Consider the following 22,218-nt stretch of genomic DNA (forward strand, 5'->3'; position numbering starts at 1 on the left):
TGTGTTTAGTCAGGCAATGGCGGTTTTTATCTAAATAAAGGATGAAGCTACCCTTTTACTTTGTAAAAACTAATTAAAGGAATTTTAATTTGCCTGAGTATATGGTAAATTGATTGTCATTAAGTAGGAATTTAGATGTCCTATCATTCATCACATAAAAAGAAACCTCCTTTTTCTTTGTCAGAATTTTTTATTAGAGCAGAGAAACAAAACAATTAACAGAAAGCCAGATCAGAGATATCTGTGTTGGAATGCTAAGAATGCTCGGGCTTATATTTCAGAAGGAATCCATATAATCAGTGAAGAACTGGGCCACATCTCTTTCTCTTTCAGCTTTTTTTTTTTTAAGTTTATTTATTTATTTTGAGAGAGAGAGATAGGGTGGGGCAGAGAGAGGGAGAGAGAATCCCAAGCAGGTTCTTCGTGGAGCCCAAAGGGGGGCTTGAACTCTTGAATTCTGAGATCGTGACCTGAGCCAAAAATCAAGAGTTGGACACTTAACTAAGCCACCCAGGTGCCCCTCTTTCAGCTGTTTTTAAAATGTTCACCTTGTGTTTTAGCTGTTCCCCTTGACAGAGGATTCCAAATCACTGTTCCAAAATGCTGACTTTCTCTGTTTGCTTGATTATTAGGGGGTTAGGTAGAGTATATTCAAGGGTTAGAAAGTGCTTAAAATATTATCTTCCTGCTAAGAAAATGGAAATGACATTTAGCTAAACACAACATAAGAAGAGTACCCAGCATTTCAGTCGTAGGAGACTTTTCCAGTGGAGAAGCAAAACAATTGTAAATTAAATGCCTAAGTGGGATGTGTACCTGCAGAGGCAGAGCCTGGCTGGGATCTAGCCGGTCACTGTGATCCACTGTTAACCAGATCTTCAGGACTCTTCAGGTGGCAGAAACCACAAGAAACTGGTTTTAATGAGCACTTGACTTTTTAATGTGCCAGCAATGGGCATATCTGGGTTTCGGCCACTTACAGGGTAGAGTACCCTACGTTGCATGTTTGAAGAAGCCAGTCTGTTTTATGGCTCTAATTCCTAATTTTTTGGGATTAATGACCTTAAAAGATAGGAGAGCAAGTAATCCCTATAAAGGACATTCTAGAGTTGAGGGCTCCTGAAAACTGTATTATTGGTATTGGTGGAAACTGACGTATATAAGAGCCCATCTTGGAGGGAAAAACAGACGGGCTGGACTAGCCAGGCCATGGACAATGTAAAGGTTTCCATGGCAGGGATGAAGGAAGGCCTCTGGGCTCTCTCTTTGGATGATATAAGGGGGTATGAGGCCTTTGTTGCTTTATAGCATCAGATAGCCACCTCATCTAGTGATTTAAAAAATTAGAGGTGTTCCAGGGATGATCTCTGTCTAGAATGTCCTGTCACTCTTAACTCTGCCAGTGGCAACTGAGACCCATTGAGAAGGGTTATTGCTGAGGATTATATGGAGGTGGACAGTAAGTCTGGTGTGTCCTCGGTGTTTCTTCATCGAAAACTATGATGAAATTAGCCTCTCCTGGTGAGTAAATGTGAAACATTTGTGTGTAAGGCAGATGCCATAGTAAAAGTAAGATGCTAATTTAGACACTAAAAGATGTGTACATAGTTGGGAAGGCTATATTTCTACTAGCGTGGCCTAAATCAGGCTGGTAATGAAATTAATCTAAATGAAGAACCCAAATTTGAATCTCTGAAAGAAAAATTTGAATAGGTACCATACTCGTCTTTCACACTGGTTCTCCAAGTTTATACATGGATGATGCTAACTTAACCTCCTAAGCTCCGGTTTGCCATTTATTTTTTCTAACTATAAAGTATATCTCTTTATAGTATTATCTATAGAATCTTTCATATTCTTCTATTTCATTAAATATCTTGAAGCATGTTGGATTGTTACCTTGTGTCAATGTCCATGATGAAGAAAAGATTCCCATTGAATTTTCCAGAGACCCAAGTGCCTTGACTTTTTTCTATCAAGAAGGCTTACCTTCTACTTCAGGGTTTTGGCTGTTACTAAATTGCCGTGTCTACATATGCAGGTATACCCATACTCTGAAATAGAAACCCTCCATTGTTACTCAGAGCTAATCATGTTTGATGTGCCTCTTATGGAGTGGGATGATGTTCTCATTCTTTCATTAAACTTTAGTTTGATGACTCTGTAATATAAATGTGACCTTAGAAAAAGCAGGAGTGTGGGCCTCTGGGACACATTGATACTAGTTCCTGAAATTCAGACCTCTAGTATCTACCAAATTGAAGGCAAATAGGCATTCAGTTTTTAACTCTTTAGATAAAAAGCATTGTATTATTAAGTTGGCACTCATTTAAGTAGGAGTTACTGACCTTCAGATTAGAGCTTCATCAGGGGAATCTTAATAAAAACTGAGATTCCTATAAATAAATGCTTTATTCCCTATTAGTTCTGACTGGAGAAGCAAGGTCCAGAGAATTAAACTAGATTCATCAGCTCTCATTATAATGTTTGCATGGTTTCCCCTCCCCCCTAAAAAATCTGTTTTTTCTAGATTTGGAAAATCTGCAAACAAACCGCATCCTGAGATTTGTAATGTTTATTGGGACTCATGCCTTTAGTGTAGGGGACTGAGGCAGGGTTCCTCGGTGTAGGCACTAGTGGGGAGAGATGATTTCTCGTCGTGGGGGGCTGCCCTGTGTATCTCAGGCTGTTCAGCAGCATTCATGGCCTCTACTCACTAGATACGAGTAGCACCCCATGAATTGTGATAACCAAAACGTCTCCAGATGTTGTCACATGTCCCCTGGGGGCATAGTTGCCCCCAATTGAGAGCCATTAATTTAGGATAATGCATTTATCGGTAGTTTTAGTAAAGCTCTAAGTATACATGGATCAGATAACTATAGAAATCATGGGGAAATGAGAGCCTAACTAAGCTGAATTTTTAATCTGAGGATGCTTTAATTCATTTTCTCCTTCGGCTCATTGCCTTAAAATGGTGTGTGTTGGGATGGGGAGGGGGTTGTGTTGTGTGACTGTGGGAACCACTGTCTTCGTCGCTTGTGGTGAATTAATGATGGGAATATCTAAGCAGCCGTCAGATTCATAAATCACTAGAAATGAGAGGGATAACACATGAAAGTCTTTCCCTTTTGTTTAGCAATTTATCATTTTGCCTGCACATTAATAAACAGAGCTCCCCTGAGGTAAGCCCTGGAAGATAAATATTTCTCCCTAATTTCCTCAATTGTAGCCAGTAGATCACAAGTGGGTGGAGAGGTCCTTGTCACCGCAAGTTGCCGGCTTCTTCCACCCAGGCGAGTAGCAATAAATAGGTACTGAGTACAACCGCAGGTAATCGGGCTCCGTTTTGTTTATATAACAGGCACCAGATTCCCCAGCCCCAGGCTGTCAGCCAGGCCGAGCCGAAAACGTACACTGTCCATATCACCGCTGTCCGATCACAGCTTTGACCTTCAGACTATGATAAGAACATCTCCCAACTCCTTGGTCACGATTCTCAATAATTCCCGCAGCAGCTCTTCAGCAAGTGGTTCCTATGGTCACTTGTCTGCAAGTGCAATCAGGTATGTATTTCCCCCGAATCCAGTATGTGTTTCTTTGATAAAGGGTCAGCGCTTGGCGGGCCCTGCATTTGCAAGACCCACTGCCTCTGAGGACGAACACAATCACGTGACACTGGGCCTGACCCGGGATGCCGGTCAGGTATCACTACAGTGGATTTTAGAGCCAGTTACTGGGCCAGTAATATTGTTTCGCAGACGTTAGTTAGTAGCCTGTACGGAGATACGGACTTACTCACTTATGATGGAATCCACTGTCTAGAGGCAGTGCCTATGGCCAGTCTTTCATCCAAGCCCCTCTTACTAATTCGAGTTCTCTAGAGAGAAAACCAGCTTCATACCTGGTTGTGTGTAACACATGGAGGAACAGGAGCGGAAATCAAAAGGCCAGGCGTGGTTGTAATTCGTGGCTGTTCACTACGCAGAAAAGGTCTACAAAGGAAAGGTGTCAGCAGGGTTTTTAATCTAATGGAAAATAAATGTGATGACATTGGAAGACCTACCTGTCCGCGGTGATGGGGCAAACGAGGACTTCCCCGTTTTCCTGTTAAGTATTTTTAGCTTAATTTGAAAGATCTCTTCTTGTCATCCTCCTTTGGAGTACACCGGGAACATTTCGACACTTCCTTTGGTGCTACATTGTGTCTGTACTTGTACATGAAGGGACAAACACAGGCTTCTGTAAACATGCTTGCTATAAAATACTTCTCACTGCTAATGATCAAACTTGGGCCGATGTCAATAAGTAGGGAATAAAAGTAAGCCGGGCGATGAATTGTAGGTATCTTTACACTTGGTTTGAACTCTGTGCATTACCAAAGAGTTATTTCAGGCCTCGAATTAGATCACGTTCTGGTTAATTCATTATGCCACCGTGATTATCAGCTTCCGTGATCCTTTCCCCTCAGTTTTTTCCCCATAGTTGAAGAATTCAATGACTAGCAATCTTTTTGAACGGGAGTTTTGCAAACCACGAATGATTCCTTGCTTTGAAAAGTACATATCAAAAAGGCTGTTTCCACTTGCTTTGAGTAAGTGAGGATTTGTTTATAGATGTGTTTCTACAAATGGACAGTAGCTTTAGTTCTTAATTGACGGGTGTTTCGTGATAGATATACATACTAGGGAAGCCCCAACAGTCTGGAAAAAAAAGGGTTAGCAGTTAGTAACATATCATATTAGCAAATGATGAATACCACTCTTTTTTCAACAATGTTCTCAATTACAGCTTTAATTCTTTGCTTGTTCAATATCAGTAATGCTCCTTGGCACACAAGTTAGTGTTTAAATATTGTAAATCCCCATGTTGACATGATGTCATTTTCTTCTGCTTTTCTTTGTTCTTTTAATATGCTCATTGAAGTGTGGAAACATGGAGGAAAAAGCAAGTAACTCTGCTTGTATGATAGCAGTCAGTGCTTACAGAGAGGTCCTGGGGTGTCTTCAGGATTAGCCACAACAGTCACAGATGTAGGTTTAGAGTTGGGCGCGTCTGTAGTCAGAGTTCAGGTTTGCCCCCAGCTCTGCAACTTTCCTTGCCTGTCAGCTCTTTGAAGTTCAGTGTTCACATGTGTAAGCTACAGACAAGACACCGCTATGTAGGAAAGGACACATTTTACAGACGCTGGCATGCATCTGCAGTGCCAGGATGAAGACCTTTAGCCACTGGCAAAGTCTCAGGACGACTGATCCTGGATGGTCCGTGCAGGAGATGAGCTATCACGGTCTGGCCGTGCGACCCCCATGACCCTCCCAGTCGGGCTCTGAGGAAGGGTGCCCGTTTCAGAACCGTAGCCTGGCTGTTTCTGCACTCCTGGCAAATACTCACAGCGTCTTCGACTGCCAGTGGCTGTATGTCAATTTGCTGAAATTATGTAACTGTTATGTGGCTTGACTAGAGGTCATATCATCAAAGTATGAGAAATATGGCATGCGAGGATATTCCCAAATGATACTCACCCAGAATCACTTATACGCATTTATTTTTCTTGCTTCTTTTTAATTTATCCTCCTCCTGGCTCTCTGCCCAGCTAGTTTGACTTTTTCCAGCATCTAAGAGCCTCAGATTTGAATACGGTCCATTGACGGTCACAACGTTGTCTTTCTTTATTCTCACCCCTGCCCCCATCTTCTCTGTCTTCTTGATCTGCTCACCTTTGCCCAGGTAATCTAGTACCAAATTCTGACTTGGCTTGATCATTTTCCCCTGCCTCCAGAGAGCTGCCACACAGACCCTGTCATTCTCATTAGAGCTGGAAGAGGAAGTTCACATTTGGCCCAGCCACCATGCGCTCAGGTTCTTCCTCACCTTTGGATCCTTTCCATTCTGTCTTCTCTCTGGCAGCCTGACCTCTCATTCTTCAGTAGACAGCCAGTGTGTGTTAGGATCAGACGTAGCTTTTAATGCATGGAAGGTAATGCAGGTAGCCCAGGACGTGATCGGCGTGCCATATAATACAGTAATTAGAATCATTATCATCAGCATTGTTTGTCCATCCTGTAGCGGGAGTGATGTTAGTGCTTTGCTTGCCCTGTTCTCAGTTTGAACGTGTGCACTAAAAACTCACTTGGGAAATAATCAGTACATAGTAGGACCAGTGGATGGCAGGGAAAGAGAAGAAGCATGAGCACAGAAAGCTAGAAAGGGTAGCTAACTTTGTCCAGAGGGCAAGACACAGGAGCAAGTGTGGACTTAGGATGCGTGTAATCTCTGCCGTGCTTGGTGTGAGGCACTCTCATTGTTTTCATGTCACGGTGATTTTGGAAAGCATACTCTTACCCTTGTTTTACGCATCAACGTGGTGGGCCTTTGCAAGAGAAAGTCGGAGAAGGTCACATGCCAATTCTCCAATTCCCTGCTTTTTTTTTTTTTTTAATGTTTACTTATTTTTGAGAGACAGAGAGAGACAGAGACAGAGTGTGAGCTGGAGAGGGGCAGAGAGAGAGGGAGACACAGAATCCAAAGCAGGCTCCAGGCTCTGAGCTGTCAGCACAGAGCCCGATGCGGGGCTTGAACTCATGAACCTTTAGATTGACCTAAACTGAAGTCGGACGCTTAACCCACTGAGCTACTCAGGTGCCCCATCCAATTCCCTGTTTTTTTTTTTGCTTTTTTTTTTTTTTTAATTTTTTTTTTTTCAACGTTTATTTATTTTTGGGACAGAGAGAGACAGAGCATGAACGGGGGAGGGGCAGAGAGAGAGGGAGACACAGAATCGGAAACAGGCTCCAGGCTCTGAGCCATCAGCCCAGAGCCCGACGCGGGGCTCGAACTCACGGACCGCGAGATCGTGACCTGGCTGAAGTCAGACGCTTAACCGACTGCGCCACCCAGGCGCCCCCAATTCCCTGTTTTTTAACTGACCCCAAACGCATTTGGCTTTTTCACTCTTTTCGTTACCTAACCTGCTTCTGACATCAGGAGTGCACAGAATAATGTTGTTGGTTAAGTTGTAAAGAGGACGTTCAGTTTTCTAACAAACGTCGTAGCGCTCTTCTTCACCTAGCGGTCCAGTCCAGGTGCTATTCTCCAAGAGGCTGCTAACAGGCTTGCCACTATTTGAAACACCATGTTTGCTGGCTCATCCAGAACTTTGCTGTCTGCATCCCCTCTGCTAGAATGCACGTGCCAGAGGGCTGTGTTTTCACGGCTGCACACTGCCCCCCACAACGTCTGTGCCTTGTCACCTTGACACCACTCAGTGGATATTTCTTGAGTGAATAAATGAAGGAGCTCTTTAGTGAGTAATTAGAATTCTCATCACCACCTTTATTAAAGGAACTTCCTACATGATAGATGAATAATTCTGACTTTCAGAATATTACAGTCTTTATGAATAGTGTATGTCCATAGGTTGATAGCTATAGAGAGATAGAGGGATAGATACAAAATAAAGGGACAAAAAAAGCAAATGTCTCTCTTTGTGTATGGTTCTTACTTAATATTTCAGAGTGCTGTAAAAATACCATGGAAAGCATGTATTGGGGTGCCTGAGTGGCTCAGTTGGTTAAGCGTCTGACTCTTGACTTTGGCTCAGGTCACCAGCTCACAGTTCATGGGATGGAGCCCCGCATTGAGCTGACAGGGGAGAGCCTGCTTGGGATTCTCTGTTTCCCTCTGTCTCTGCCCCTCCCCGACTCATGCTTGCTCATTCTCTCTCTCTGTCTCTCAAAATAAATAAACATTTGGAAAAAGAAAAGCAGCAAGTATTTATTCACAAAAGCCCCTTGGCATGTTTAAACACAATACTTGATTTTAATGTCTCACTTTTCAAACATCTTGTCCCAATGTCCACCATAAGCCTTTTTGTTATATATATCATGACTAAAATGACCATTCAGAAAAACCCCACGCACTTAGAAAGGTTGTGAAATATTCGACTGTCTCAAGAAGTTTTACCTTGTCTATCTCCCTGAAGACTCCCGTCTAGGCCTAGATGATTCCCATTTATCAAAGACAACCAGCAACCTCCGCTCTATGTGGTTAAGGCGGATGTTATAAATACCCACTTAAGGGCAGTACCGTAGCAGTACCCCTGCTTCTGCTGCTGCCTTCCCCTCGAGATTGAACTGCTGTCGGAAGAGAGGGCTTTCCAGTGACCCTCCTCTCCCCGTTGTCTTCTGGTGAACATAAACAGAATGATGAGGAACCCACTCATTTCCAATCCACCTGTTCCAGCGTTCCAGCTTTGACTTTAATGGCCAACACAAAGATGGGTGTGTGTCCTTCGTGGTTTGGGGTCTGGCGTGGCCAGGACCGACGTCTCCCCGGAAGCGGGAGTCAGGTGCCCATCACCGCAATGCCACCAGTGGGAACAGGCTGTCCGCTGCCAGCACCGCGGGCTCCAGCTGGGGACGGGACAGCCTGTGTGTCCCTGCCCAGCGGCAGCTGCCGGAGGAAGTGCGCGTCTGGCCGGTCCGCTGTCGCTTCCCGAGGCCGGACAGGAACAAGCTCGGCCTCCGCAGCGGCTCGGCTCTGAGCTTATGTGTGCTGGTCACAAGTTGGGAGGGGCGACATTGAGGGATAGGTGAACACCGTGCCAATGACCCCAGGGTCCTGAAACACTGATTGCATCTTCTGAAAGTGGCGACAAACTCCTGCCCCCAGTGGCAGCGAAAGCGATGAATACTAACGGAGAAAGATCGTTCTTACTTACTGCCATAGGTGGCCATTGGCTTTATATAGCCCTTCAGTTAATCAGTTAGTCATTCGCTCCGCAGAGATTTAGCTCCATATTCAGCTCTGTGCTGGTCACTGTGCTGGGCATGGGGGCTACCAAAATGGGTGAGAGGCATGACCCCTGCCCTCACAGAACTCATGAAGGGGACAAGCCTCCGATCAGGTACGAAAGAATGAGTGGGGCAGATGAGACCCTGGGACGGGAAGAGCTTGGCTATTGAGGACCGTCAGCAGCCCAGGGCGCCAGATGGCAGTGAACAGGGAGGGTGTCCCAAAGCCTGAGGTTGGAGGCAGGCAGGGGCCAGGTTGTGCACAGCCCCGGGCCACTGATCCAGGAACAGCAGGAAGCCTTCAAAGCTCCCAAGGAGGCTGCATTGTGTCAGGGTCCAGGGAGCTGAGGCTCAGAGAGGCTAGTGGGCTAGATCAGAGGCGCTCAGCTACTTACGGGGCAGAGCCTAGTGTATCCCAACCCTGAACTTCTTTCTGTCCGTGAGGCCTTCCTTCACTTAGAAATCTCCAGTGGGAGGCACGGTTAAAAGGCCTGGGAGGAAGTGCTCTTCCTAACAGGGGACCAGTATTAATACCTGAGGATGTTTTTGAAAAACTGATGTTTTTTTCTACCCACGTCTGCATGGCCGAGCAGTTACATGGAGAATGTGTCACTGGTATTCATGTTCCTGGAGGTCCTGTCTGTTGTTTGTTTAATGGAAAGTGGCTTTTTAGAGCTTTTTAAAACACTTCTGTCGTATAAAGCCGAATGGATTTTTGCCCAAGGCAGTATTCACAGAGCACGTATGCGTCAGTGCAAATGTGGGGGTGATATTTACTTGCTTTGTGAGTGTGCGGGTCTTACTCGTGTGCTCCTTACTTCTGAGGATGCTGGGTTTTCCAGTAAACTTGTCCTGGGAGCTTTTACGGATGGAAGTGGAAGCTTTATTTTTCTGTTTTCAAATAAAAGCACGTGCAGGCATGTGTGTCCTGGGGCCTGTACATACACAAGTTCTAATAGGTGTCAGCCTGTTCTCAGCAAAACTGCAAAGAATTGTTCTTGCTTTGAATGGCAGCTGTGGTGCAGGAAATTCCACAGCTGTAACCAGAACGTGGACAACCCTGTTAGCGCAATAGCCACAGAGTGGCCACAAAGTCCGTTTTGATTAGAATGCCTCCTCCCCCACCCCCCGCCCCCACTTTTCTTTCTTCTCTCTTCTTGAAGCCAGTGTGTCCAACTGTGGGGTCCTTTTGTTACCAGGCATTGACTGTTGCCTAACTTGACCTCTGATACCAGTTTCATGAGCCAAAGAGCTTGGAGAAATCGGCTCCGGAAAGGCAAATGTCCCCATTGGATTCTTTACACAGAAATTACAGTATGAAGTTTCTTTTTGTTTGTTTGTTTTAAGTTTATTTCTTTATTCTGAGAGTGAGTTGGGGAGGGGCAGGGAGAGAGAATCCCAAGCAGGCTCTCTGCACTGCCAGCACGGAGCCTGATGCAGGGCTTGAACTCATGAGCCATGAGATCATGACCTGAGCCGAAACCTAAGAGTCTGACGCTTAACCGACTGAGCCACCCAGGCGCCTCAACAGCATGAAGTTTCTTGATCCCAGTGCCACGGCCTAAAGTAATACATCATAAAAGTATCAAGCGCATTTCTGTTAAGGGCGTTTCAGAAATTCACGTCTGAGCAAAATGCAACCACCAGAACAATTGAAAAACACGTTTATAAAAGTTAGCACCGATTTTATACTGAAAACAAGACATTTCCCAAGAATCCAGAGGCACCACATGTGCTTTACCCTTCACGCTGGCTGGAGATGGTGAGGGTTCCAGAAATGAACCTGGGATCTGATTGGCCTCCCTGCTGAAGCAAATTTAAGTGACACGTATGGAGCGCTGCTCAGTGCCCCACGGTCTCCTCCTCCTTTCCCCGTCTAGGTTGTACGTTAACACACAGGGACCATAGCCAATTCAGTGCAAGTGGACGTCCCTTGGCAGCTCTCAGGAAAATCGCCATCTTACGTCTGGATGGAAGTCATTAAATGATAAAACGGAAACTTTTACCTTTAAGTGTGCAGTGGCTGGGTGATCCAGCCTCTAGCTATCTTTCTTAAAATTTATTTATTTATTTGAGAGAGAGAGAGAGAGAGAGCACTTGTATGCCCGCACGAGCGGCGGAGGGGCAGAGAGGGAGGGAGGGAGAGAATCCCAAGCAGGCTGTGCACTGCCAGCACAGAGCCCCAACACGGGGCTCAAGCCCACAAACTGTGAGATCATGACCTGAGCCAAAACCAGTAGTTGGACGCTGAACTGAGCCACTCAGGCGCCCCTGGCCCCTTGCCATTGTTCTTATGATTCCTCGGTTTATTTTCCTGGTTTTTATTTAGTGACAGACAGAGCTCTTTCAATATTGTAATCTGCTCTGTTTACCCTCCCAACATATAGGACTGCAGCAGGCCAAATTAGGCGGCTGTGTTGTTCCAAGATTTCACTGCCAGGCACCCCACCCACCCTCTTACCCCTACCGTGTGTAGAATTCCTGCACTGTTTCTAAAACACACGGGCTTATCTTACAGCCATTTAAATTGGGTTTCATCCATCTGACTTGAATAGTAATGACTGTGAAATACATTTACGTATAGTAAGGTTGAATAAATGTTTAAGGAATGATTGTCTGCAATACCAACTCTAGCGTCCCCACTTACGTTATCATTCTAGGAGTTAAATATAAATTTGATTCACAGATTGATCACAAGGTTTCTGTACAAATGTTGACTCACATTACTTCCTTGGTGTGAAAAAAAACAGTGTTGTGAAAGTGAAAACTGATTATGAATTTCAAAGTTCTCTGTATTGATTGTAATAATATGTAACTTTTCCAATTTTAAAAATGATTTTATGCTTTGGGACTATAAATGAGATCTATAGAAGTACTTAGTTACAACGTAACTGAGTTGAAGAATGACCTAGTGTGTGCGTTTTAGGACATTTCATTTAACATCTTTTCTTCCTACTTAACACTCCAAATTTTAGCCAGACTGGGGATACTTGCTGAGATTCCCAGACAGGAGACTTCCGGAGGAGTGAGGTGAGGCTATGTATTTACTGCAAATTAAGAAATGAGGCCCAGTTTGCAAAATTTAACCACGCTTCGCAAAAGAAGACTGACAAAACTTTACCTCTATTTTTGGTAGAGAATAAATACATCAAAACTCTCTCAAAGATTCAGACTTTGGGAGTTTTCATTTTAAACCTTTGAAAAATAGAAGAGCTTTTTCCCACTCAGTTGACAGTTTGTTGATCATTGTTAGCTTAGCTCAGAGCTGAACATAATGGGGGAACTGACTGTGAGTAGTTTTTGTTTTTTGTATTATTTTTTTAAAATGCTTATTTATTTGTTTTGAGAGAGAGAGAGAGAGAGAGAGAGAGAGAGAGCAAGCAAGTGCTCATGCACGTGGGGGACAGGCAGAGTGAGAGACGGGGAGAGAGAATCCCAAGCAGGCTCCCTGCTGTCAGCGCAGAGCCCAACTCGGGGCTAGATCTCATGATCTCACAAACTGAAATCATGACCTGAACTGAAATCAAGGGTCGGGCGCTTAACCAACTGAGCCACCCATGCGCCCAAGTGACGGTACGTGCGTAATTTTATTTACATGTGCTCAGAGTTCTATCCCCGAGTCACCAAACATAGAGGAATGCCCCTTTAAGGTATTGTATAAAACAAAAAATTTAATAACTGTGTATCTGTCCTAATGGATAGAAATTATATTTGATGGAAGAGAATACCACCTATATTATAGTCAACGACCTAAAATGCCTCTTTTACTCTTTTTCTGCTCTTGAGAAAAGGGAAGGTCAAATTAGTATTGAAATTAATTTATTCTGACTTTATAACTGTTGTCCTAGGAGAGTGTTGCTCAAAGTGTTTTGCCAGGATCACTAGTTTCTAGAAGATCCTCTGCTGTATCTGGGCTGGGACGCTTGGAATACACATCCCGTAGTCACAGCACCACAGGATCCCGGGCTTGTGGAACCCATATTCCTCAGACTTCTGTGACTTTAGCACTTCTTTTTCTTCTCCTCCATAAGACTTATTTTGGGATCATTGTCTCGGCAGGCCTGTGACCTTGTTAGCACATTGCTTGGGAAGATGGGGGCCATCTGATGCTTCTCTCCTAGTCTCATTGACTAAATATAGATAATCAGAGGTCACATTGTTATGAATGTTTGTGTGTTTTAAGTTACCCCACCTTTCATGTAGTCATTGGGAAAAGAAGTGAAAGCTCTAAAAAGTTTTCTTTAATTATATTTAATATAGCTAAATATTGAGTGATGAGGATCCAGAAGTCCGATTGTAAAATTAATCTTTCTTCAAGTGATCCACAGGAAAGAATAGGGTGCACAGAAATGTAAAAGACTTTGAAGTAATAAAGTTCAGGTAGACCAAGTTTTAAATAGACTGTGTCTTCCTTTAGAGGACACAGAAGAGATTTATAAAAATTCCCAACAATAGCAATACTTTATATCTCTAGGAAATTATGAAATGAATACATGAACTATTTAGCAAGTTATTTTTTTTTTTAGGGTTTCTAAAGGTAGGATTTATTTTTTGTTCTTTTTAATTCTGACCTCCGTGTTCAGCAAAGACTATCCTCAGCCACTGACGTCCTATAGAACAATCGGAACCTAGACACTAATTTAGTTTCTACTGTGTTTTACAGACACATTGTCAAATTGTAGCTTTCAGAGGAAAACACGCTTTCCTTTGAATGGACTGCTCTGACTGTGATCGGCCCCCAAAGATTCCACGTCTTAATCCCAGGAACACATGAGCACGTTACCTTATACAGTAGAAGGAATTTTGTAGCTGTGGTTAAGGATGTTGGGACGAGGAGATGAGTTTGGATTATTCAGGTGACCCTGATGTAATGAAAAGCATCCTTCCAAGAGGAAGGCAGGGGTGTGTCAGAGTTCGAGTTGGAGAAGAGGGTCGGAGTGATATGGGGCCATGAGCAGAGGATGCGGGCAGCTTCTAAAGTGCCTGTGGACTCCAGGAGAACACACGCTGGTTTCGTGAGCCACCAAGATAGTGTGTGTGACTTAAGTGATAGTAACTAAGCCACTGAGTTGGCGGTAATTCGCTGCGGCGGCAATTGGGAACTGAGGAAGAGATTTGGTGACTCGCTGACTCACCGTTGAGTGCCCGCTGTGTGCTGGGCAGTGCTCCAGGAACCAAAGGGTCAGCTCTTCAGGACCCTTCAGTCTAGAGGGAGGGAGGGTGTGACTTCGGAGTACGCCGGTGTGACTGGGGAACAGAGATGTCCAACAGGAGAGAATGATTGGACCAGTCATGCCGAGGGGCTCATTGAGACAGACCGTGAGTCTCAGAAGGCCTTGCTGTCTGAGCAGGTGACGTGTAAAAGCTGAGACGCAGCCATACTGAGCTCAGGAAGGACACCGCAGTGCCGGTGTGCGGGCACTCTCCTGCTGATCCCTGACCCCCCCCCCCCCGTGGGAATTCCTCAGCGGTTCTCCCCGTGCATCCTTTCCGTTGTTGCCGACATCCCTATGCAGTGCCCAAACATCACCTCTCTTCTGCTCCTTCCTCACCAACTCTGTCTCCCCCTCCACACTCTCCGGAGAGCGAGCAGAGCCTTGGCTCCAGATCCTGGCTGATGCTGTGACAGAGCCAAGAACCACGTCTGTCATCGAGTTCTGCAAAGGGTCTGCGATCTGGAGGAGCAGCCAGCTCCCCGCAGCGCCTCGAGGAGCCAGCGGCGGCCCCGGCTCTGCAGGCTGGGACAAGGCCACCGCGGGTGCCCGCCACCGCCTGCCCTTTGCGTGTGGAGGAGAGAGCGCTCCCGTGGCTGGCTCCTTAGGAATAAGCAGTGAGGTTGAACACGCTCATCCGTTGTGCCTGTTCTCGTGGTAGCCCTAAGAGTTGACATGGATTTTGGAGGTTTATTCCTGTCACCTGCAAAAAAGCAGGCCCACAAGGGGACGGGACGTTGGTTCCCCAAATGTGTCAAAAGCTGTCCCCGCCCTTCCTTCTGTCCGCTGAGGTCAAACTGATTGTACCTTGAGGACAGGGCCCGCCCGGCAGCAGGAGGCCTTGCTCCCTGCTCTCCCACGTCTTCTTAAAAGGAAAAATAGACCCATCCTGCGTGGCTATGAACATCTGTATGTTACTCATATATACAACCGAGGGTGTTTCCTGCCCTATGAAATGGTTTCTCTAATGGCCTCGATTCCTAATCAGGTCCTGACTTTTTTGAGCCCCCAGATGTCGTGCCTCTGAGAATTAGAAGTGTAACTGACCGTCCATGCTCCCTCCCACGCCTGCCTGATCGTGTGGCCTCAGGAAACTCTGGCAAGATGTCTGGAGGCTCCTGCAAAGTCTGTGTCTCACTGTAAATACGTGTGTAGTGGGCTCTTTTGGTTTTTGCTTTTTTAATGAGCAGAATAAGGTAGTTATACTCCGTAATACCCATTCACCAAAAGGAGAAGGGTGGGGGTGTTAAATCATTGTGTTTTTTGATGAATGGCTTGTACACTGAAAAATAAATTGGACAAACGGGTATAGAGCTCAGTGAACATGAAATCAGCTATTAGAAGAAAGCTTGTGGACAAATTCTGAGGCAGATATGCATCTTTTGATTAATGCCCTATCAATCATCCACACGGCTACCTTAGCTGAGTCTTGCCGTAATCATTCATGGTTGCTTTCGGAAACACACGCAGAAACTGTAGCACCGCAGAAACGGAATATTATTACTGATTTCTCCCTAACTTACTGTGAACAATGACTGTTTTCACCATGTTTCTGCTTTCCTTTATTAAAGAACTACAATACAGAATGAAAGGAGAGTTCCTCCAAGCCTGGCGAAATTCTCATAGGGTATTCTTAATGATATTCAGTCTTAAATGGGCAAGCTATTGTAATGCAAGGTTCTCTGTAGGAATAATAGTAATGTAATCCCATTGAAGCCGCCTTTCATGGATTGTAGTCAAATAGGCAAAATGTGGAGTCACATTAATGAACAGAGTATATCTTCGGAATTATTACTTAAAGTTGTTGAAATGGTTTGCATTTTGTTATTGTAATTATTATATTCTCAGTTAATGCGCTTAACAGCAATAGTAATTAACCCACCAGATTGGAAATTTGCATGAATTCTACCTTTGACATTACAAGAAACCCTGATTCTTTCTGGGTATTATGCAGCAGGATGGGGGAAATACATGTATATGTTTTTTTTCACCGATTATTTTTAAGAAAGAAATGTTCATGAATGCAATTAGAGTTTTTCATGCATTTTTTTAAAACCATTGGAAAATTCCTCAAGAACACTTCATTCTTTTAAGAGGACTTGATTCCTAAACTGTGCTGGCACAAAGAATGGTTTGGCACTGTCTACTTGTCGAGAAATCTTTAGGTAATAGTGTGGCTTCCTCGGAATTTGCTGTAGTGGCTTGGGCGACGCTGTGGCATAATGAAGCAGTGACAGGCATTAGCATGTATAATGGGCTTTCATAGACATTTAATGCCATTTCGCTGGGAGAGGGGGCTGTGCTCTCCCATTGGAATATTCCTCCACCGAAGCCCATTGATCACCGATTTCAGCCAGGAGAGGTTAATCCATCAGCTTCTGTAACCAGACGGCACTGATGGAAATTCTTTAGGTGGCATTCTGGATGAACCAAGCTTTCCATCTTTACAAACAAATGAGTGATATGACAAGCATGGTGTTCAAAACACATTTAACCAATTGATTTTCCTTCCTCTTGTAATAAGATCTGGAGACATATGAAAGCACGCAGCGTGAGCCGAGATTAAAGGAATTGCCCCATGCGCAGGAACATACAGCACTGAGAGCCAATAAAAGTACTATAAAGCATGTCGTCACCCATTCTCATTTTTATATGAAGTTTGTTATTGCAATAAATAGCCGTTATTGAGCAGACGCCTTTTGTTTCCGTTTTGCTGAAGCTTCTTTCAGGTGTGTGTGTGTGTGTGTGTGTGTGTGTGTGTGTGTGCACGCACGCGCCTGTATGGGTGCACGCATGCGCGTGTCCTGCCTCAGTACCCGTGTTTCTCTTGGAAGCTTCCAAGGTGTTCATCAATAACTGTTGTTAGCTTCTAATTTAAACAGACAGACCTCATGTAATTTGGGATGTAACAGTAGGCATAAAGATGCACGCATAGCGCGCTTGCGGTAACCTCAGCGTTCTGCATAAATGATGGTCTTCTCTTTATTTCCCCCGCGCAGCCCTGCCTTGAGCTTCACCTACCCTTCTGCACCTGTGTCTCTCCATATGCATCAGCAAATCTTAAGCCGACAACAGAGCTTAGGCTCGGCCTTTGGACACAGCCCTCCACTCATCCACCCTGCCCCAACTTTTCCAACGCAGAGGCCTATTCCTGGGATCCCTACGGTTCTGAACCCCGTCCAGGTCAGCTCTGGCCCTTCCGAGTCCTCACAGGTAAGAGAGACAGCTCGATGAGCTGATCCGTCTTGTAATCCTAGAGGAGAGCCACGTCACCTCGTGAGCTCCGAGCATGGTCATGGCTTCCTTACTGTAACCTGTCTTCCTAACCCAGGGCCGCAGGCTTCAGGTTTGACGAATGCGCCCTGTATGTGTTCCTCACCAAACAGTAGCTTCCTCTACCAGAGTCATCTCATCTTTGGTGGAAAAGCGGGCTGCCTGATGAGGCTTCCCTCTGACCTGGTGCTGTCTCTAACCCTGCCCAGTAGACTACATTGCATGAAGGGTTTGCTCTCATTTGGTTACTGTCCCCTGGCGCCTAGAATCATGGGATACTTCACGGGCAGCATAGAACCATGCTGTGTCCTCTTATCGCCTCACTAATACTGCCCCGAGAAGAATCTGCATCCTTGAATTAGAGAACTTTGCAGATGGTTTCTTTTGGTTCCCTACCCAACTCACCACTTTGTTCTTCTAAACACGCTGTGGGAGCTCATTAAAGCCCAGGCCCCCCTGCTCTATTCTCTTAGCTTTTAAAAGCCACAGGGAGTTTTTAGTCCTGAGTGTAAACAAGGAGCTGCCTCGTGGATGTATTTTCTTGCTTCAAACACACTTTCTGAGCTCTGCGATCGTGGGATGGGAGCATTATCAGTGTTATTGTTCTAATGCCAAATAAGTCTGCTTGTCTAGAGTTGCATGTTTTAGCGATGGTCCCGCTCATTGACGAAAACCTAATTTTTGTCTCTGTCCCTGCAAATGTGACCGGCAGAACAAGCCCACGAGTGAGTCTGCGGTGAGTAGCACCGGTGACCTGATGCACAACAAACGGTCCAAGATCAAACCCGACGAAGACCTGCCCAGCCCAGGGCCACGGGGTCAGCAGGTGAGGCACCGCAGCTCCCCTGGCCAGCTCGTTGCTCCCCTTGGGCTGGCGTCTCTTGCAGCATTTCCTCATTCACTGTGGCCTTGGCCTTGACCTTGGCCGTACCCATGCATTTGACAAAAGGCCAGTTGTGGAGTGACTCCGTTTGTTTTTCTCGCTCAGAAGCAAACACAAAGAAAATGCAAGAAGCTGTGTGGGCTATAACCTGAAGTGTGTGGTGTCAGTGGTTGGATTAATTTGTAACTGACCGCTGATAGCTTTGGTCCTTAGCCCTGGTCTGAGGCCTGAAATAATGAACTCCTGGCCCTAAGCCTGAGCTGGGCAGAGCTAGTGATATTCCCTACACCCATCATGTTCTTCTTTGTTCTTATTTTGCCTTCTCCACTTGCCAGGAGAGCTTGGAGAACAGGAGGGCATGGATCAAGGCACAGCTAACCTACCTGAAGGCCGATAAGATTCTGGTCCTTTCTCCAAAGTCCTGAAAGGACAAGTTTAGAAATTCTAATCTGATCTCTGCTTTTAGGCATTTAGATCCTCTGAGCTTCAGTTGTAAAATATGTTTATTGTGCCTAGAGGCATAATAATACCATCTCCTAGGGTCCCTGTGCCCAACACAGGAAGGAGGTCAGTGAATTTTAATTCCTGGAAATAGGGGCTGGACAGGAGTCTGGACGTCCACAGAATCTGGATTCTACATCCATGGCTGCTTCAGCCCCAAGCTCAGACCACCTCCACCCAAATTTCCTTTTACATGAGCATTTTGAGGATGGAATAAATGGGTGTAGTAGGTTCTGAGATCCACCTTTCCTCTGGAATTCTGCTGGCCAACAACGTTGGCGGTTACACCAAAGTGCCTGTTTACGGTTTTTGTCACCCTGTCCCAGATTAGATCCTGAGTCTATGCACCTAATACTCTCCCAGCATTCTGGAAATTGTTTGTATTTTCACTGCCGCGAAGCTGCCTTGAAGAGGAGAAAAGACCATGCCGCCAACCTTTAGATGCTGTGGTTCTTGGGCAGCGAGCCACATCTTTGGAGATCAGAAGTTGAACCAGGAAGACACGATCCCTATAAAACCCACAAAGTGCCGGTCACAGCCTCCAATGGCAGGGAAAACAGAATCAGAATTACTAGCAAACCACGTCCCTGATTCCAAAGTAGGAGAATAAACAAATTCATACACTGGAAAGAATCTGACCAAAAGAGACCAGTCTTTTGAGTAAAGACAACATGAACTAGTTTAATTGCTTCTCTTAGGGGATTACATTTTAATTTCTTTTTCCTCTTGTATTCAGGGGCAAGGTTTGGCCTCCACTTCTTATCATCATCATAGCTTAGACTGCTGTTTTTTTTTTTTTTTTTAATGTTTATTTTTGAGAAAGAGAGCATGAGCAGGGAAGGGACAGACACACACACACACACACACACACACACACAGAATCCAAAGCAGGCTCCAGGCTCTGAGCTGTCCGCACAGAGCCCGACGCCGGGGCTCAAACCCATGAGCCATGAGATCATGACCTGGACACTTAACCAACTGAGCCACCCAGGCGCCCCTAGACTGTTGTTTTTAATCCCAAATTAACAATCTCTGAAGATACATTCCACAAATCAGAAAACATGCACACAGATGACTCCATATGTTTGACTTCTTCGAGTCACAAAATCCAGCTAATAGACCTGGGCTGTATTTTATTTTCACTGAAAAATTGCGTCAGGGGGCAGACCAACCGAAATCACGTGGTTGGGTTTTGGGTTTTTTTTTTTGTTCTTTTTTTTTTTTCCCCCTTTCTCTTGCCTTCTTTCCATTGTGTCTGAATCCTTTCCCTCTCTCCTCCCTGCCCCCCCCAGGAACAGCCGGAAGGGACAACCCTAGTGAAGGAGGAAGGGGACAAAGACGAAAGCAAACAGGAGCCTGAAGTCATCTATGAAACAAACTGCCACTGGGAAGGTTGCACGCGGGAGTTCGACACCCAGGAGCAGCTGGTGCACGTAAGTGGGGGGCTGCGGGGACTGGGCTTTACAGCTCTGCGACCTTGTCGGTGGGGTCAGCGTCCCTGACCCTGCGCCGAGTCAAGTTTCTTAGCTAGCAGCGTTGCAAACTGGAGAGGGCTTTATGACTTTTCTGAGAATAAAGAAAACTCTGAGCTACGGTGCTTGACCTGTTCAGTCAGCTAAAGCTTAGTGTAAAATTCAATAAAGTCTTCAATAGAGAGTGTAATGACTCTGATCCTGTAAGCCAGAAAACACTATTTTGAGTTAGCGTCTTTGATGGTTATTGAGTAATAGTAAGCTGGACATGAATTATTATTAACCTTTTAACCAAGTTTGATTCTCCTCTCTAAGACCCGGCAACAGCAGAAAAAATTTTAGAGGTGGGGGATTCCTTTTTTCCGTTCTGCCTTCTTCTTCCAAACTCTCACCATCTGAGGAGCCTCCCACTATTTTATGAGGCAATTAGTACTCTGTGTGAGATAGGTAGATGCTTGGAGAAGCCATTAGCACCATTTCTTGACTTCCGGCCAAGCCTTGCAGGGCGGAGAGTCTCATGGAAAGAGTGATGTGTATTTTAAAATGTGTCCTGTGGCGTGTGCTTTTGAGACCAGCAACATGGTCACATTGAGATCCACGCTCTGTCTTATTCTTCCAGGTTCAGGAGTCTTTGCTGCCCACCCCCCCCGCCCAAGTATTGTTTCCGATAATGCAGTGCCCTCCCCACTCCCACATACCTGAGTGGGCATATTTCCTTTACCGGTGCTTCATCTTATTTGGGACTTTTCTTTCACACCAGAGGAACCTCCCTAGCAGATGGGACCAGGAGCAACTGAGACAGAAGGGCCTTCCGATGATAGAGGATAAAAAGCTGTAGGCTCACACACACTCCTGTGCAGAAGCACAGGGGTCCCATCGAGGCATTAAGGATGGTCTTTTCATCAGCTTCATCAGAGTGTGGCCTTTTCATCAGCTTTTAATGTGACAGAAGATCTGACAGAACAGCTTTCGTGGGGACTCTTTGTCCACCCAGCACACGTGCACACATCACACACACTACCCCCAGTCTCTTTTCTTTTATAGTAACTTTTAATTGTAGATGATCCATACTTCTTGAGAGCCCTTCTCCATTTAAGCACTAAAATTATACATCCCCTGACACAGCCCACGTTTTTCATGGGCCTCGTGAGCTCCCCCAGTGTGTCTTCCGCAACTTGGCTCATCCTCTGTAATATATTCTGCACGCTGCCATCACATTATAGTCTTAGGTTTGCCAGGTTTTGAGATCCGTTATGTACAGGATGTTTTGGGAAGTTAACATGATGACATCAGCAGGGTTTCCCCCCCCAAACGTTTCTTTTGTAATCATGTCCCCTTATAATTGTGCAGGAAGAATTAGAGATTTCTCAGAGCAGCAAGAACCTAGAAAGTCAAATGTTTTTAATTAAGGTGTATTTCCAGATTTTTCCATGAACCTAATTCGACTCTCTCTCTTTAATTTGATGCAAGTGTTATTTCTAAGCCAAGCCTTACTTAATGGCCCTTTTTGCTTGCTGACTTTTAATGGGAACCACAGACATTGTAATACTAAAGGGGGAAAAAAAAAGTTTGGAATTTTTCTTTTCGGGTAGGCAAATTTTCCCGAAGAGGAAGGATGTCAGGAATACCCTTTGTGATACAACGAGTAGACAGACATCCACGAGGGGGAAATTGTTTGCATGCAAACTGCCATCACGAACGAGATGCTGTCTGGGCTGCTTGCTTTTGACAACGTCCCCATCTCCTGGTGCCTTCTCTGCGGATAGGTCATTGTAGTTTCCAAAGGGGGCTGTAATTATGGTTCAGCTGTTATCAAATGCGGGGATGGAATGGGAGCTTCCTCTGAGCCTACATTTAAAAGGAATTGTGCTCCTCATGAGGCACCAGGTTGGAGGTCGCATTTTGGGGGAATTTTGGTAATAACTCCACCTTTTCGCTGTCTGTTTCATGTGAAAGCTTTTACAAGACTGTGACTCTTGTAGGTGTTTGTACTTAATCTCAGGGGTGAAAGGTTTTGGGTAGTGATGATGTTTTCATAGAGAGATCTGAGTAGTTTGAAGGAATGTCTGCTTAAACTGTCGCCT

The 22,218-nt window shown here is 45.2% G+C and overlaps 1 protein-coding gene across 1 annotated transcript in view; it reads left to right on the plus strand.

The window, feature by feature from the left end:
• GLI3 (GLI family zinc finger 3) overlaps positions 1 to 22,218 on the plus strand; it is a 265,226-nt gene that overhangs the window by 176,941 nt on the left and 66,067 nt on the right. The window contains exons 6-9 of the mRNA XM_047097109.1: positions 3,365 to 3,566; positions 17,005 to 17,218; positions 17,991 to 18,104; positions 19,955 to 20,095. Of these exons, the coding sequence (XP_046953065.1) occupies positions 3,365 to 3,566; positions 17,005 to 17,218; positions 17,991 to 18,104; positions 19,955 to 20,095 (671 nt within the window). The remainder of the gene's footprint in view (positions 1 to 3,364; positions 3,567 to 17,004; positions 17,219 to 17,990; positions 18,105 to 19,954; positions 20,096 to 22,218) is intronic.

This window comes from Lynx rufus, unplaced genomic scaffold (assembly GCF_022079265.1).
Source record: "Lynx rufus isolate CCGP_SWC_20201006 ecotype Redwood Valley unplaced genomic scaffold, mLynRuf1.p SCAF_4, whole genome shotgun sequence".
NCBI lineage: Eukaryota > Metazoa > Chordata > Mammalia > Carnivora > Felidae > Lynx > Lynx rufus.